The following is a 12,722-nucleotide window of genomic DNA, read 5'->3' as shown; positions in this document are numbered from 1 at the left end:
CTCTGTTCACTGACACTTTGGGATAACTCCAGTAAAGACATGATTTCCTCATATACGAACCATGAGGATTTTTTCCCATAATGTTATGTTCATACATGTTTCCTGTAATTCCATTACTCATGATATTTTGTACCAATCTGACCAGCACAGATGTTAAGCTACAGATGTCAGAAGCTCCTCACATTCCCACTTGGGACCTCCCTAAATTTTGGATAACAAGGTGACTTGAAACAACAAAAAATGGCACTCCACAACGCATGGTTTAACTTTTTCTTGTGTAAGTTTCCTCTTGACACTTGAGCAAATACCATCCAAGCTGGAAGGCTTGCTATTGCTCAGTTACTTTGCTATATAACATCTTCTCACCCATCAGTTTTGGATGAATCCTCTAGAGACACATCCTCAGCAAGTATTGGCTCCCCTCTGCTTCTGAGCAGGGAAGTTGCAGGCAGCACATTATTTTTTTTCACTCTAGCCTGATCTTGTCTCAGCTTTGATAATCTTATGATTCCTACAACCTTTCCAGTATTTTTCAGAGAAGATTGCCATTGCCTTTTAAGTTGTTTCTCAATGTATTTCTTGGCCTGCTTTACTGCATGTTCAGATTAATCTGCCAAAGTTACAGGTCCTTTCCACTTCCCGTGTTTAGACATGACTTTGGCTTTTTGAACAATGCCTTGCTATTTCTTAGGGACGCCCTTACCTGAAGGCACTGTGTCTGTTGTACACGTGCAAATGAGAAAAGCAATGCTGTTCAAAGTGTAGTCATCCAAGTAAAGGTTCCCTTGGGCATATGTCTGAACGATAAAAACATGGTGGATGCACATCTCCCATGTTTCCTGCGTGTGTGCAAGGGGAAGGGAAGGCATGAAGCAAACTGCTCTTAAAACAAGATCCAAAATAGTACTAGATGCCTGTGTCACTGGAGTCGGTAGATCCATGTTAGCTGCCAGCCCTGGGGACCATACTTTGCCAGTCCCTGATACTCTTCACTGCATAGCAGCCTGGGGACACCAGGAGACATTCTCTCTCAGTCCCTGATACTCTTCACTGCATAGCAGCCTGGGGACACCAGGAGACATTCTCTCTCATAGCTCACCTGCTGCTGGAAACCCCATCCCCACAGCTGCTTGATGACATTTATGTGACACACACCTTTCCTGTGCGCGTGGATGATAAAGATGCATTGGAAGTAGATTCTGCTCCGGTGCCCACTGCTCTATCTGCTTTGCTGGTTTATTTAGCAGACAAATCACTAGGATTCTCGCTGCAGGTTTTTACAGCAGCTTCTTTGTGCAGGGGGCTGTGATACTCCAAGAGGAATCTTATTGGTGGGTGATGGCAGAGTGAGTTGTTATGATAAATTCAGGAAGACTAACACAGCACTCATAAGCTTCCCAATACCAGAGCAGACATAAGGAAAGAAGGTGGAGCCATTGTGGGGAGCAAACTGATTGCACACAGCTTCTTTAAGCCATAGCAAATAGCATAGGAAAGAAAACAAATTTTGCAGTGTGATCTGCCCCGGTGACTCATCACTCATACTCAGTTATTCAGTTAAAAGTGTTTTTAATCAACACCAACAGCTCTCCTGAATCCTTGATGCACCCTTTCACAATGAACAGATTTACCTACTAATGAGCCTGGCAAGAGCTTATCTCCATCTTCGGGGGGATAGTATAGCCCTGAGGATAAAATTCAGCAGACATTAGTATATATTTGTACTGGCTCCACAGTGTATCACGGAGTCTCTGGGAAGCATTCTGCTTCTCAGGTGAGATATGTTGTGATTTTACAACATAGATCTTTCCTACCCTTCAGAAACCTCATTAAAAAGAAGACCAGGCATTCCTTTCCCTTCCCATAACCTTGCAGTTCCAAAGCATCTTCCCAGTGCTGCAGTCACGGACTTGCCATTGCCTTGGCAGTGCCAGGTAACGTGGACTGCCCCTAGCTTTAATGTAGGGGTGCCCCAAAGTGTCCTGATCCAGGGCCAAATGCAGCTTTACCTAGTAGGAGTCAAACGAGGCAGCTGCTGTTCTTTACTGGCATGACTTACCATAGCTGAATGCTCTGGGAATGCAACATCCTCTCCATGGATGCTGCATGTGTAACGACCATGGCAATGGAACCCGTATGTGTCTACTGTGTCACTCCCTCATCCACCCAGGTGGTGCAACTAGCCAGGTTACCCCCTGCTAGTCAAAGAAATAGAAAAGAGCCCAGACAATCAAACTTTTCAAAAGTAATTTATAAAGATCTTTTACATTCAGAAGTACAAAATGATACATAACCATTCCTCCTGAACACATCACCTGCAGAGGAGTGGCAAGATTGTACATGTGGATTAAGGAAATATGACAGTAATACAGAACATACACTTTGAACTTTGAATTAGCCCAACATTTCAGAGAGAAACTATCTTCAACAAATACGAATTTAAATGATGATGGTCCGCTCCAGAGCATGTTGCTGCCCTGGAATCACCTGTACTAGAACCACTTTTTCCTCTGAAATTATCCAATGTATTTTGACTAAAACGTAAGATCAAAGGCTCAGATCAAATCTTTCCTGCATTTCAGGTGAACTTGGTGTGCTGCTGAAAATGCTCTTGTCCTTCTAGACTGTCATTTGCCTCTTAACTTTAAAAATGTGTGCCATCTCCTTGAATCAGGCATTTCCTTGGTCCGTGTCCCGCCATTAGCGTTGAACCTTACCAGACATATACAGGGAAGTATCTGCATGGCCCTGGCAGTCTAACTCCCTACTCTCATAACAGTGAATCTGTTAATACTTTGGTTTCATAGTTTAATTGATCTATAAGACAGAAATCCATGCCATACTAATTTAACTCTTTTAAGAGATTACAGAATCAAAAATCTAATACTACACTGGATGATATAAAATACAGAACATCTAAAGGAACTGAATCAGAACTGCGTCATAACTTCATGGTCCACTGCTTTAAACTTTCTACTTTTGACACATCTAGACAAAGGCCCTAGACTTTGAAGGCTAAGTTAAAGCATTATTTCATGAAGTTCAGCAGAACCTCTCTGGATCCTTTTTCCTCTGAGGACAGGGGTAATCTATTCCCTTCTTACCAAGCTGACTCTGTAAACATCTTCCACTGTGCCAATTACACTAGATAAAAACATGAGCACTTAATCAGTGTTGTCTTCTAGAGTACCTAGTTTCTTGTCCCCTCCCTTGTGACAGTGTTCCTTTCCAAGACAGGCTTAATGGATTACCTGGCAGTTGAGACACAGCTGCCTGGATTTTCCAGCTCTTCTAACCATGATTTGGGTGGGAACTGTCATCAGACTGGGCTTTGGAGTTTCCACCTTTGAGACAACAGAAGGGACTGAGTTCCGTACAATTACAAAACTGGTCACATGGCACAAAGGAGCATTTCCTGTCAGAAGAAAATGTTTTCTCCTATGTCTTTCCAGAGCTTTTATTCCACTATGCACAGTTTTAATTTTATGAGTAAGTATGGGCCACTTGTCTTCTTGAAAGAGGTGTCCCTGTAATAAGATTTAGAGTTTCACACTTATTTACTTTCCATAATCATTAGTGGCAATGGGCCAGGGCCTCCAGAAGCTGATCAAGAATAAACAGATTCCTACCAAACAACATTAGGCAATTAAGACTTGACATTGCCAAAGTTAACCACTGTTGTATTTTTCAAGATTAACACATTTAACAGCTATTATGGTACAGTCTAATACAAGTCAAACCACTTTGATCCCTTTCTATCTGCTTCAAGGCAACAACCTATAGTAAGCTTTTATTGAAGAAAGACCAAAAACTTCCCTCAAATATCAGTGACTATAAACAATTCTGTTTACGGGAAGCAGGAATTCAACTATGATACTGCAATGGCAATCCTTTATATCTACGCAATGAGCAAAACGTTTTCTAAAGACGGTGGACTGGATTCATTAAAGACCAGATCAGACAGAACGTGAGCAGTAGCTATCTTTCCTTGACGTGGCCATTGGTGAGATGGGCTCTGTTGTTCAGTGTCTCAGACCCATTCCTCTGGATATAATTGTTGCTAGTTACATTGCTGAAACACGTGATCCCATTTTTCTCCTTTTCCATGATCTTTTCTTTTTCTTCATCCTTGTCACTTTCTTCTGTGTCACTTCTCATGTCCTTTTCCATCTACAGAAAAATGTAAATGAGAAACAATACAAATGCAGAAGTCTGCACAAGAAACTGTGCTAGCTGATACATATGCTAAAGACTGTGGCTGCTACTTCAGCCACCTGCTTCTGGCACACATTTCTATGATGATCTTTTAGCTTTTACATCACCTTTGGAAACAGTTTCTTTCCATCTACTTGACTTCTGTCTCAGTGGTACCTTAACTGTGATCCTGATAAACATTAGGAACTGCTATATAGGTTGAGAAGCAGCACCAAATCACATATGCCCAGGACTGAAGACAACTGTGTACGGCTGAGGAGATCCACAGTGTCTGTTGCATGCAGAAGGATGGGAAGAAGCAGTTAATCAAACTCTTATATTTTCCAAAAGGGACAAGGAGATAGATTCTGGGTGGCTGCAAGCTGAGCGGTCTGCTTTGGAAAACATATGCTTTCAAACAAACCAATAGCTCAACATAAAGCTGCTCAACTCTACATTCAGTTTCATATTCAGGTTCTTCCTCTTGCTATTAAGAGATCAGTAGTCCACTTTTGTACTTAATTCCTTGCTTTAAAAGGAAGACAAAAAAGAAATAATGCAGTAAAAAGGCAAGTTAGAGAAAGCAGCTTAACGCTTGCTGGCTTCTCAGGCTGTTTCTACTCTGCAATACAAGATGCCAAAACTGGGAACAAATTCACAGTGTCCACACCCATTGTTGGAAAGAACACTCTGAAGGAAAGCAGCAAACCCCTTCTGTGACCTGAGGCCTGGAAACTCCTCAGGAGCTTGTTAGTTCTGGATGTGCTCTGTAGTCTCCATTTATTATATACATTCTTCTGGGGATAGCACTTGGATCATATTAAGCAGACTATTTAGTCTGAAGCCTTTTCTAAAGATCACCACACCCAAAAGCAGATAGGATTTGTAAGAATGTGAACTTGTACTCAAGTCAAACTGCCTGCAAGGACAATAGAAATAGCAGATGCCACATTTTGTGAACAACCTCGATCCCATGTTGTTCTCGAATTGGCAGTTCAGAAACTGTGTACAAAGACTCTTGCTCCGCAGCAGAAGCACAAACGAAAATCAGTATTCCTAATTTTTTTTTAAATTTATGGAAATAGAATATGGTTGAAGTCTTAAACCTAGCAAGATTCACAAAGGAACTAGATGGCTGCATGAAAAAAGACAGTTGTCTCTATGATGAAGTGAAACCCCTTACTTCAAGATCAAGGCTGAACTATAAGTACTGGGGATTAGGAAACATCAAGTGAGAAGGTGGTGCAGATAATCCTGTAGTCGGGGAGGGAAATTACAGAGATCAGAAAGACCTATCAGAACAATCTGAACTTCTGACTGGAGTGAGAATTTCATGGCTCTCAAAAGGGGAGAATGTTCTGTATTTCTGCTGATACTGCTTTGGGCTACTAAATGTCTTAGAATCATAGCATATCCTGAGTTAGAAGGGACCCACAAGCATCACTGAGTCCAACTCCTGGCTCAACACAGGACTACACAGAAATTAGGCCATATGTCTGAGATGACCATTGAAACATCTGCGTGGGACTATTTTTCTTTTCTACTTATGGCTCAATATGGAAAGACCTCAAATATATATTTTCTGCATCAAATATGGCAGATAATTTATTGTCATGGTTTTTGGCTGGGATAGAGTTAATTTTCCTTGCAGAAGCTCATATGATGTTGTGTTTTGGACTTTTGACGGAAGTAGCAGTGCTAACACACCGCTATTCTCAGTGGTTGCAGAGCAGTGCTTGCGCAGAGCCACAGAGCCAAGGACTTTCCAGCTTCTCATGCTGCCCTGCCAGTGAGGAGGCTGAGGGTGCACAAGAAGATGGGAGGGGACACAGCCGGGACAGCTGACCCAGACTGGCCATGTGTCATCATGCTCAGCAATAAAAGCTGGGGTAAAGAAGGAGGAAGGGTGGGGGGGGGCGCATTCAGGGTGACGGCTTTTGTCTTCCCAAGAAACTTACACGTGATGATCTCTGCTTTCCTGGAAGTGGCTGAACACAGGCTTACTCATGGGAAGTACCAAATGAGTTTCTTGCTTTGCTTTTAAGTGCAGCTTTTGCCTTACCTTGTAAACTGTCTTCATCTCAACCCATGAGTTCTCACACTTTTATCTTTTAAATTCTCTTCCCCATCCCACGGTGAGGAGGTGGGGGAGAGTGAGTGAGCGTCTGTGAGGTACTTGGTTGCCTGCTGGGGTTAAATCACAACTTTTATATATAAAGTAAGAAAAATTCTGGATGTGCTTCAGTATGTTTTTCCTGATGGCTCATTTCCTTCTAATAACACTATCCACTACCTCATCATTTGACACTGTAATAACTGCAATAGAAGCTGTGGACAATATGGATGAAGATGAGCCTTTCATGCTTGTTCTCAGTTCCCATAAGACAGAATTCCCCAGTTGGATAGTAATAAAACAACTCATCCCAGGCTATGAGGTCAACTCCCACAGGGCATGGACTTGTTTCTCCTGGACTACATCCTTGGCAAGTGGCCACATTAGGTCATGTCTTTGATTCTGAGAATAATTTCATGCTGAGCAGCAGTTTGGTTTCACAGCAGATACTACAGGCTGCAGTCAGAAAGAGACGGGTGCATGTCACTTCAGTTTATACAGCTGCATCTCAGATATCCAAGGTTGCTCTGTTACTGATAGAGACAAACCGGCAATACCTGGTGCAACGTTGAATGAATTATGCTTAGGACATGCCTTGTCTGCTAGTATGTAAGGAGCCCAGACAGCTAGTTTAGACAAATGCATCTATTCTGCAGACATCTAAAGTACTGTAGGATAACCCCCACAACGCATACATTAATGATGGGGCACAGTGTAACCTCAGCAAGCTTGCCAATGACACAAAACTGGGAGGAGTCGCTGATATGCCAGAAGGTCATGTTGCCATCCAGAAGGACCTCAGCAGACTGGAGAAGTGGGCTGACAGGAAACTGATGAAGTTCAACAAAGAGAAGTGCAAAGTCCTGCACCTGGGGAGTAACAACCCCATGCACCAATATGTACTGGGGGCTGCTCAGCTGGAAAGCAGCACTGCAGAGAAGAACCTGAAAGTCCTGGTGGACACCAAGCTGAGCGTTAGCCAGCAATGCACCTTTGCAGCAAAGAAAGCTAATGGTGTCCTGGGCTGCATTAGGAGCAGCACTGCCAGCAGATCAAGGGAGAGGATCCTTCCCCTCTAGTCAGCACTGGTGAGGCCATGCTTGGCGTACTGTGTCCAGTGCTGGGCTACTAAGTACGAGAGAGATGGACATACTGGAGAGAGTCCAACAAAAGGGCCATGAGGATGATTAAGGGACTGAAGCATCTCTCCTGTGAGGAAAAGCTGAGAGAGCTGGGACTGCTCAACCTAGAGAAGGCTCTGGGGGATTTTATCAATGTATATAAACGTCTGAAGGGAGGATGCAAGGAGGATTGGAGCCAGGCTCTTATCAGTGGTGCCCAGTGCCAAGACAAGAGGCCATGGGCACAAAGTGAAATACAGCAGGTTCCATCTCAACATTAGGAAACATTTTTTCACCCTGATGGTGACTAAGCATTGGAACAGACTGCACAGAGAGGTTACGGAATCTCCCTTCTTGAAGATATTCAAAAGCCATCCAGACATGGGCCTGGACAAGCTACTCTAGGTGGCCCTGCTTAAGCCAGAGAGGTTGGACAAGACCTCCAGAGGGCCCTCAGCCATTCTGTGATTCTGTGATGTTAGTAACACTGTAATTAAAAATCCTGTACTGGAAATCCCCTGGAGAAGAAACTATAGGAAAGCACTTTTGCACTGGCCTCATCAATCACAACAACACTCTCTGCCTTGATATTTTAGTTTTGTTACAAATGAAGTACTGACCCAAGTGTTGAGATCCTCACTCAGATGTCACTGGCTTTGTTCACAGATATCTCCTATGGAGTCCAATCCACATTTTTTCTTGAATATACTCTTCAGAAGTGAACCCAATCTTATATCAACTCAAAAAAACTTTACTTCTTTTGTCAACTTGCACTAATACTGAGCGACCCTTTAACCTCACTGTTAGGAGATTACATGTATAATTGTACTAGGACAAAAAAGAATCCACCCCAGATAGATTCCCTGTGCTCCCCAGCAGTCTCAGGGGATCCTCCCTCCCCATATGATGTACAGGGGACTACAAACTGATTCATACCGTGCCCTGGAGGATGAACTTGTAGACCATGTGAATAATTAGGCAGGACCAGAAGATATGGAGCAGCTGCAGAGTTATCAGGAGAGCATTCACAAAGTAGTATCCAAAGAAGGGTTGGAATATCTCCATGGAGTAATAGTAGGTGTTATAGAGCACTCTGCAAGAGAGACAGAATTGCATTGGAGAGAGAGCGGCTGTAAGCCCCCAAAAGCTATTGTCACAGAAGTATCACCTCAGTCACTCTCTTCTTATATATGACATGTTAGACAACTCTCCGTTCCCCACTGGAAATGAGCAGAGTAGAGCTGTAAGCTGAAAACTCCTCTGCAGTATATTTCAGGTCCTTGCTATTACACTCTGAACTCCAAGGAAGACCACCCTTGTTTAGCCCAAGGCAGGTACAACAGCCATGTGGCAATGCAGCCTATGCAGAAGGCAGGGACATGAGCTCAAGAATTTAAAAGCAAAGGCTGCAGTAAAAGATTCAGCCCACAGCTGAATTATCCTGCCTCTGAGAAGACAGTTTTTTCATTTCCCTTGACTGCAGCAAACTCACGTGTAGGGGAAAATGATCAGGCGGCTGATGAGGAAAACAGCTGAGAAGATCATAAAGAGGCTGTCACAAGTTTTCTTCCACTTCATGTAATTGAATATCTTAGTTGGCTGGAAGGAGAAAGAACAATAAAACAAAGCAGGCCAAGATAGTGCATCTGCATATGCTCCAAGACGCTAACGAGCCAGATACGATACAATCCACATGCAGGTATTCATGTCTCCTCCTGGCTCTCTGTAGGGCACCCTAAGCTGCGTGAGGAGATCATCAATATGTTATCAGTGAAACCCCACAATGATTGTCCCTCATTGTGCTAGATCAAAAGACAGCACTTGGCTAAAGATCATCACTGCCAACTAGGCCTTGCCAGGCACTTAAATTGTGGAGCTCACCTCTAGGAAGCAATCAGAAGCATCATGAATCACCATCACCAGTGTCCCAATGCGGATGTAATTGGCACAATATGAGAAACTGATCAGGAAGATGGTTGCAGCATGATGGACTATCTGTTCCTTGAAGTCCTGATGAGAAAGGGGACAGCAGAAAAGAAAATACATTGCACTTTCTGTTCTAGTTAGAGCACGCTGGTAGCTAAAAAATCTGTCTACTCAATGAGGCAAGAAATCTTCCACTGTAAAGTTTTACCCACATTAATCTTTAACAAAATGCATGCCAAAGTGTAGGCAATCAAGAAACCCAGGAATTATGAGTTTATGGTGTAAACAGAGGATCTCGAGCAAAGAACACTCTGCTCTCTACCAGAAATGGTCCGGTGTTAGTGCAAATCGTAAGACAGAACCATAAGAGCTGATGATTCAGTACAGACAAACATAAAAAGAGCTTCCTTTCGGTCACAAAGCAATGCCCATACTCACCTCCGCTCCAGCAGAGGAATTTCTGCTTGGGGGACTGAACATTTTGAATTAGTTTGCTCCTTTCCATGTCAAGGATTGTGTTCTCCACCTCCCAGAGGAGACGGAAGACAGTGACTGGTAATGGAAATTCCTGGGAACAAGCAAGGACGAGTCCCCTGAAACCTCAGACCAGCACTATACACACTATACAACCTTGGAGAACACTCTCCTGAGTGTTAACCTTGGATCCTGTTTGTGCTTCATTCTTCCCAGGGGTTGTCACTCACCTTCCTCTTCACATCACAGGGCAAGGTGAAGACCAGAGACCAGTAGAAGGAGAGCTCCAGCATGTAGTACCAGAACAGAGAGGGTTGGAGAGGCTGCAACAGCAAGAAAGAGACAGTGGTATACCCATCAGATAAAGTAAAGAAAGGGCTGGAAACGAAAACTCCTACCTATACAAAAACAAAAAACAAACAAACAAAAAAAATCAGATAAACCAAAATGACAAGATCTGGTTCCTGCAGCTTCATGGGGTAAATCCTCAACTGAACAGTCCAGTCACTTACCAAACATCATCTGTGCTGAGGTAAAAGCAAATAGCAGGGGAAACTCCACTTTGCCATACCATGTGAAACATTTAAAGAACTAGGGGGAAGATTCTGAATATTTTCAGGTGTTCTGGGCAAATTCTTGAGCAGTCACTGTAGAACTTTAAAAACTTGGTGTACTATTTCACCGTGGTGATATAGATTAGTACCTGAATAAATCATTCCATTTATTAGCACTCAGGGGGAGATGCTTCAGACATCTTGGACTCTAACATGTATTTTTTAGTCTAATCAAACTAACAGGGGAAAGTACAATCTGAGTGTGAACAGTAGTCTGTGCTGTTCTGGCTAATTTTTCTGGGGTTTTACAGCTGGAAAACTAAAAGCTTAGACCCACTCAGCAAGACACATGCTAACTAACAAGTAATTTTTCTGTTGTGGCACTAGATGGCATCTTTAAACCAGAACCTATCTGATTAAAAAAAATTACTATGACTACAGGGGCTTTGCAACAAGCATTTCCAAAGAATCTTGGAGTATGGTGCTCCCAAGTACCGATTTATTCAGGTTTCCTCTACCCAAAGTGCTGATTTCTGTCCTTAGAAGATAGATTTTAGTTTGCTTTTCTTTGATGCACCAGTGATTAGCCATAAGAGGAAGCATGGCTGGATGCACTGGTGCTACCAGAGGGGATATTAACATCCCGCAGGCTAGTATGTGCTGTTAATGCTCTGGGGGTTATCCAAATGATCCTCTGGATCTGAAAGGATTTTTTTTTTGTTTTTTCCAAAGATAGATTAGATTACCGATGTTTCTTTTACCCTTGTCTGTAGCATAGGACATGGTTTGTTTGGTAGAAATTGTATTTAATATATTCTTTGTTCCTGCTACGCCACAGGTATGTTCTTGACCGTTCCTGCTCTTTTCCAGTGGGATGTTACCAGCTCTGGTTTTGGCCTTTTCTGTTTACTACAGGTGTAGAAAAGTGTTCTGTTACAATGGCTTAGATTTCTCTGGAAAATACATGTAATGCAAATGCACAAAACAGGAAATAAGGACCCAAGAGATCCTCTCAGCCTTACATTCCTGTTCAAACACCACCTGTTTGTATGAATCATAGTGAAAAACTGTGCATTACATTTACAGCTTTGCAAATCTTGATGCACAATCCGAGGGTCTTGTTCTAACTTCGACTACCAGACCAAAAAGCCCTAAAGCACAGGTAGTTTTCACTTTGTCATGCTACTGTGATCAAGTTGTACCTCAGCCTCTTCTTCAATTAATGAAAGACTAATTCCCCCCCTCTGCCCCCCCGGGAAATTCTAGTACTGTAAAATCCTGTGCGTAGGAGATCCATGTATGATACTAGTAGAAACGGCTATTCTGCTAGAAACGCTTACCAGGCTTTTGGATTGGTAAGGGCAAATAATCACAGAATCATCACAGAATCACAGAACAGCTTGGGTCGGAAGGGACCTTAAAGATCACCTAGCTCCAACCCCCCTGCCATAGGCAGGGATGCCACCCTCTAGATCAGGTTGCCCAGGGCCTCGTCCAACCTGGCCTTGAACACCTCCAGGGATGGGGCATCCACAACCTCTCTGGGCAACCTGTTCCAGTGCCTCACCACCCTCTGAGGGATGAATTTCCTCCTAACCTTTAATCTGTATCTACCCTCTTTTAGTTTAATATCATTACGCCTTGTCCTATCATTACAATCCCTGACAAAGAGTCCCTCCTCAGCTTTCCTGTAGGCCCTCTTTCAGTACTGAAAGGTTGCAGTGAGGTCACCCCGGGGGCTTCTCTTCTCCAGGCTGAACAGCCACAGCTCTCTCAGCCTTTCTTCATAGGAGAGGTGCTCCAGCCCCTTGATCATCTTCGTGGCCCTTCTCTGGACCCATTCTAACAGATACACATCCTTTTTGTGCTGGGCACCCCAGACCTGGATGCAGCACTCCAGGTGGGGCCTCACAAGGGCAGAGCAGACGGGGACAATCACCTCCCTCTACCTGCTGGTCACTCCTCCGTTGATGCAGCCCAGTGAAAATTGTCCACTCTTAGAGCAGGAATGAAATGGTACCCAGGATTTTCATCAATTTATTCATAATGCTAATTAAGCCTGTAGAAGGCAGCTGTTCTAACAGGATAAGGAATCTTTTCCAAAGCTGAAATCAGATCTTTCACTTTAATGACATTTATCTCTTTGTAACATGTTATATAGGAAGGCTGCTGCTATACACAAGTCATAAAAACCTAAGGGGGAAAAGTAGAGCAGGTGATGGGTCCTGTGCTCAGTGTGTGAAGCCCCATTCTACGAAGACAGGCTGAGGGAATTTGGGTTGTTCAGCCTGGAGAAGAGAAGGCTCAGGGGAGACCTTATAGAGGCCTTCCAGTACCTAA

At 43.4% G+C, this 12,722-nt stretch overlaps 1 protein-coding gene across 6 annotated transcripts in view; it reads right to left on the bottom strand.

The window, feature by feature from the left end:
* Positions 1–2,233: 2,233 nt before the first annotated feature.
* Positions 2,234–12,722, bottom strand: part of CERS4 (ceramide synthase 4) — a 54,660-nt gene continuing 44,171 nt past the window's right edge. For all 6 annotated transcript variants that reach the window (XM_080566250.1, XM_080566253.1, XM_080566252.1 and 3 more), the window contains 5 exons: positions 10,059–10,151; positions 9,310–9,438; positions 8,921–9,027; positions 8,365–8,521; positions 2,234–4,170 (listed from right to left, as the gene is read on the bottom strand). In XM_080566250.1, coding sequence (XP_080422376.1) covers positions 3,979–4,170; positions 8,365–8,521; positions 8,921–9,027; positions 9,310–9,438; positions 10,059–10,151 — 678 coding nt within the window. In that variant the 3' untranslated portion in view covers positions 2,234–3,978. The remainder of the gene's footprint in view (positions 4,171–8,364; positions 8,522–8,920; positions 9,028–9,309; positions 9,439–10,058; positions 10,152–12,722) is intronic.

The sequence above is a fragment of the Anser brachyrhynchus genome (genome assembly GCF_964034855.1).
Source record: "Anser brachyrhynchus genome assembly, chromosome: 23".
Taxonomy (NCBI): Eukaryota; Metazoa; Chordata; class Aves; order Anseriformes; family Anatidae; genus Anser; species Anser brachyrhynchus.
Note: the sequence above shows the minus strand (reverse complement) of the source record. Positions and strands in the feature narration are given on the sequence as shown.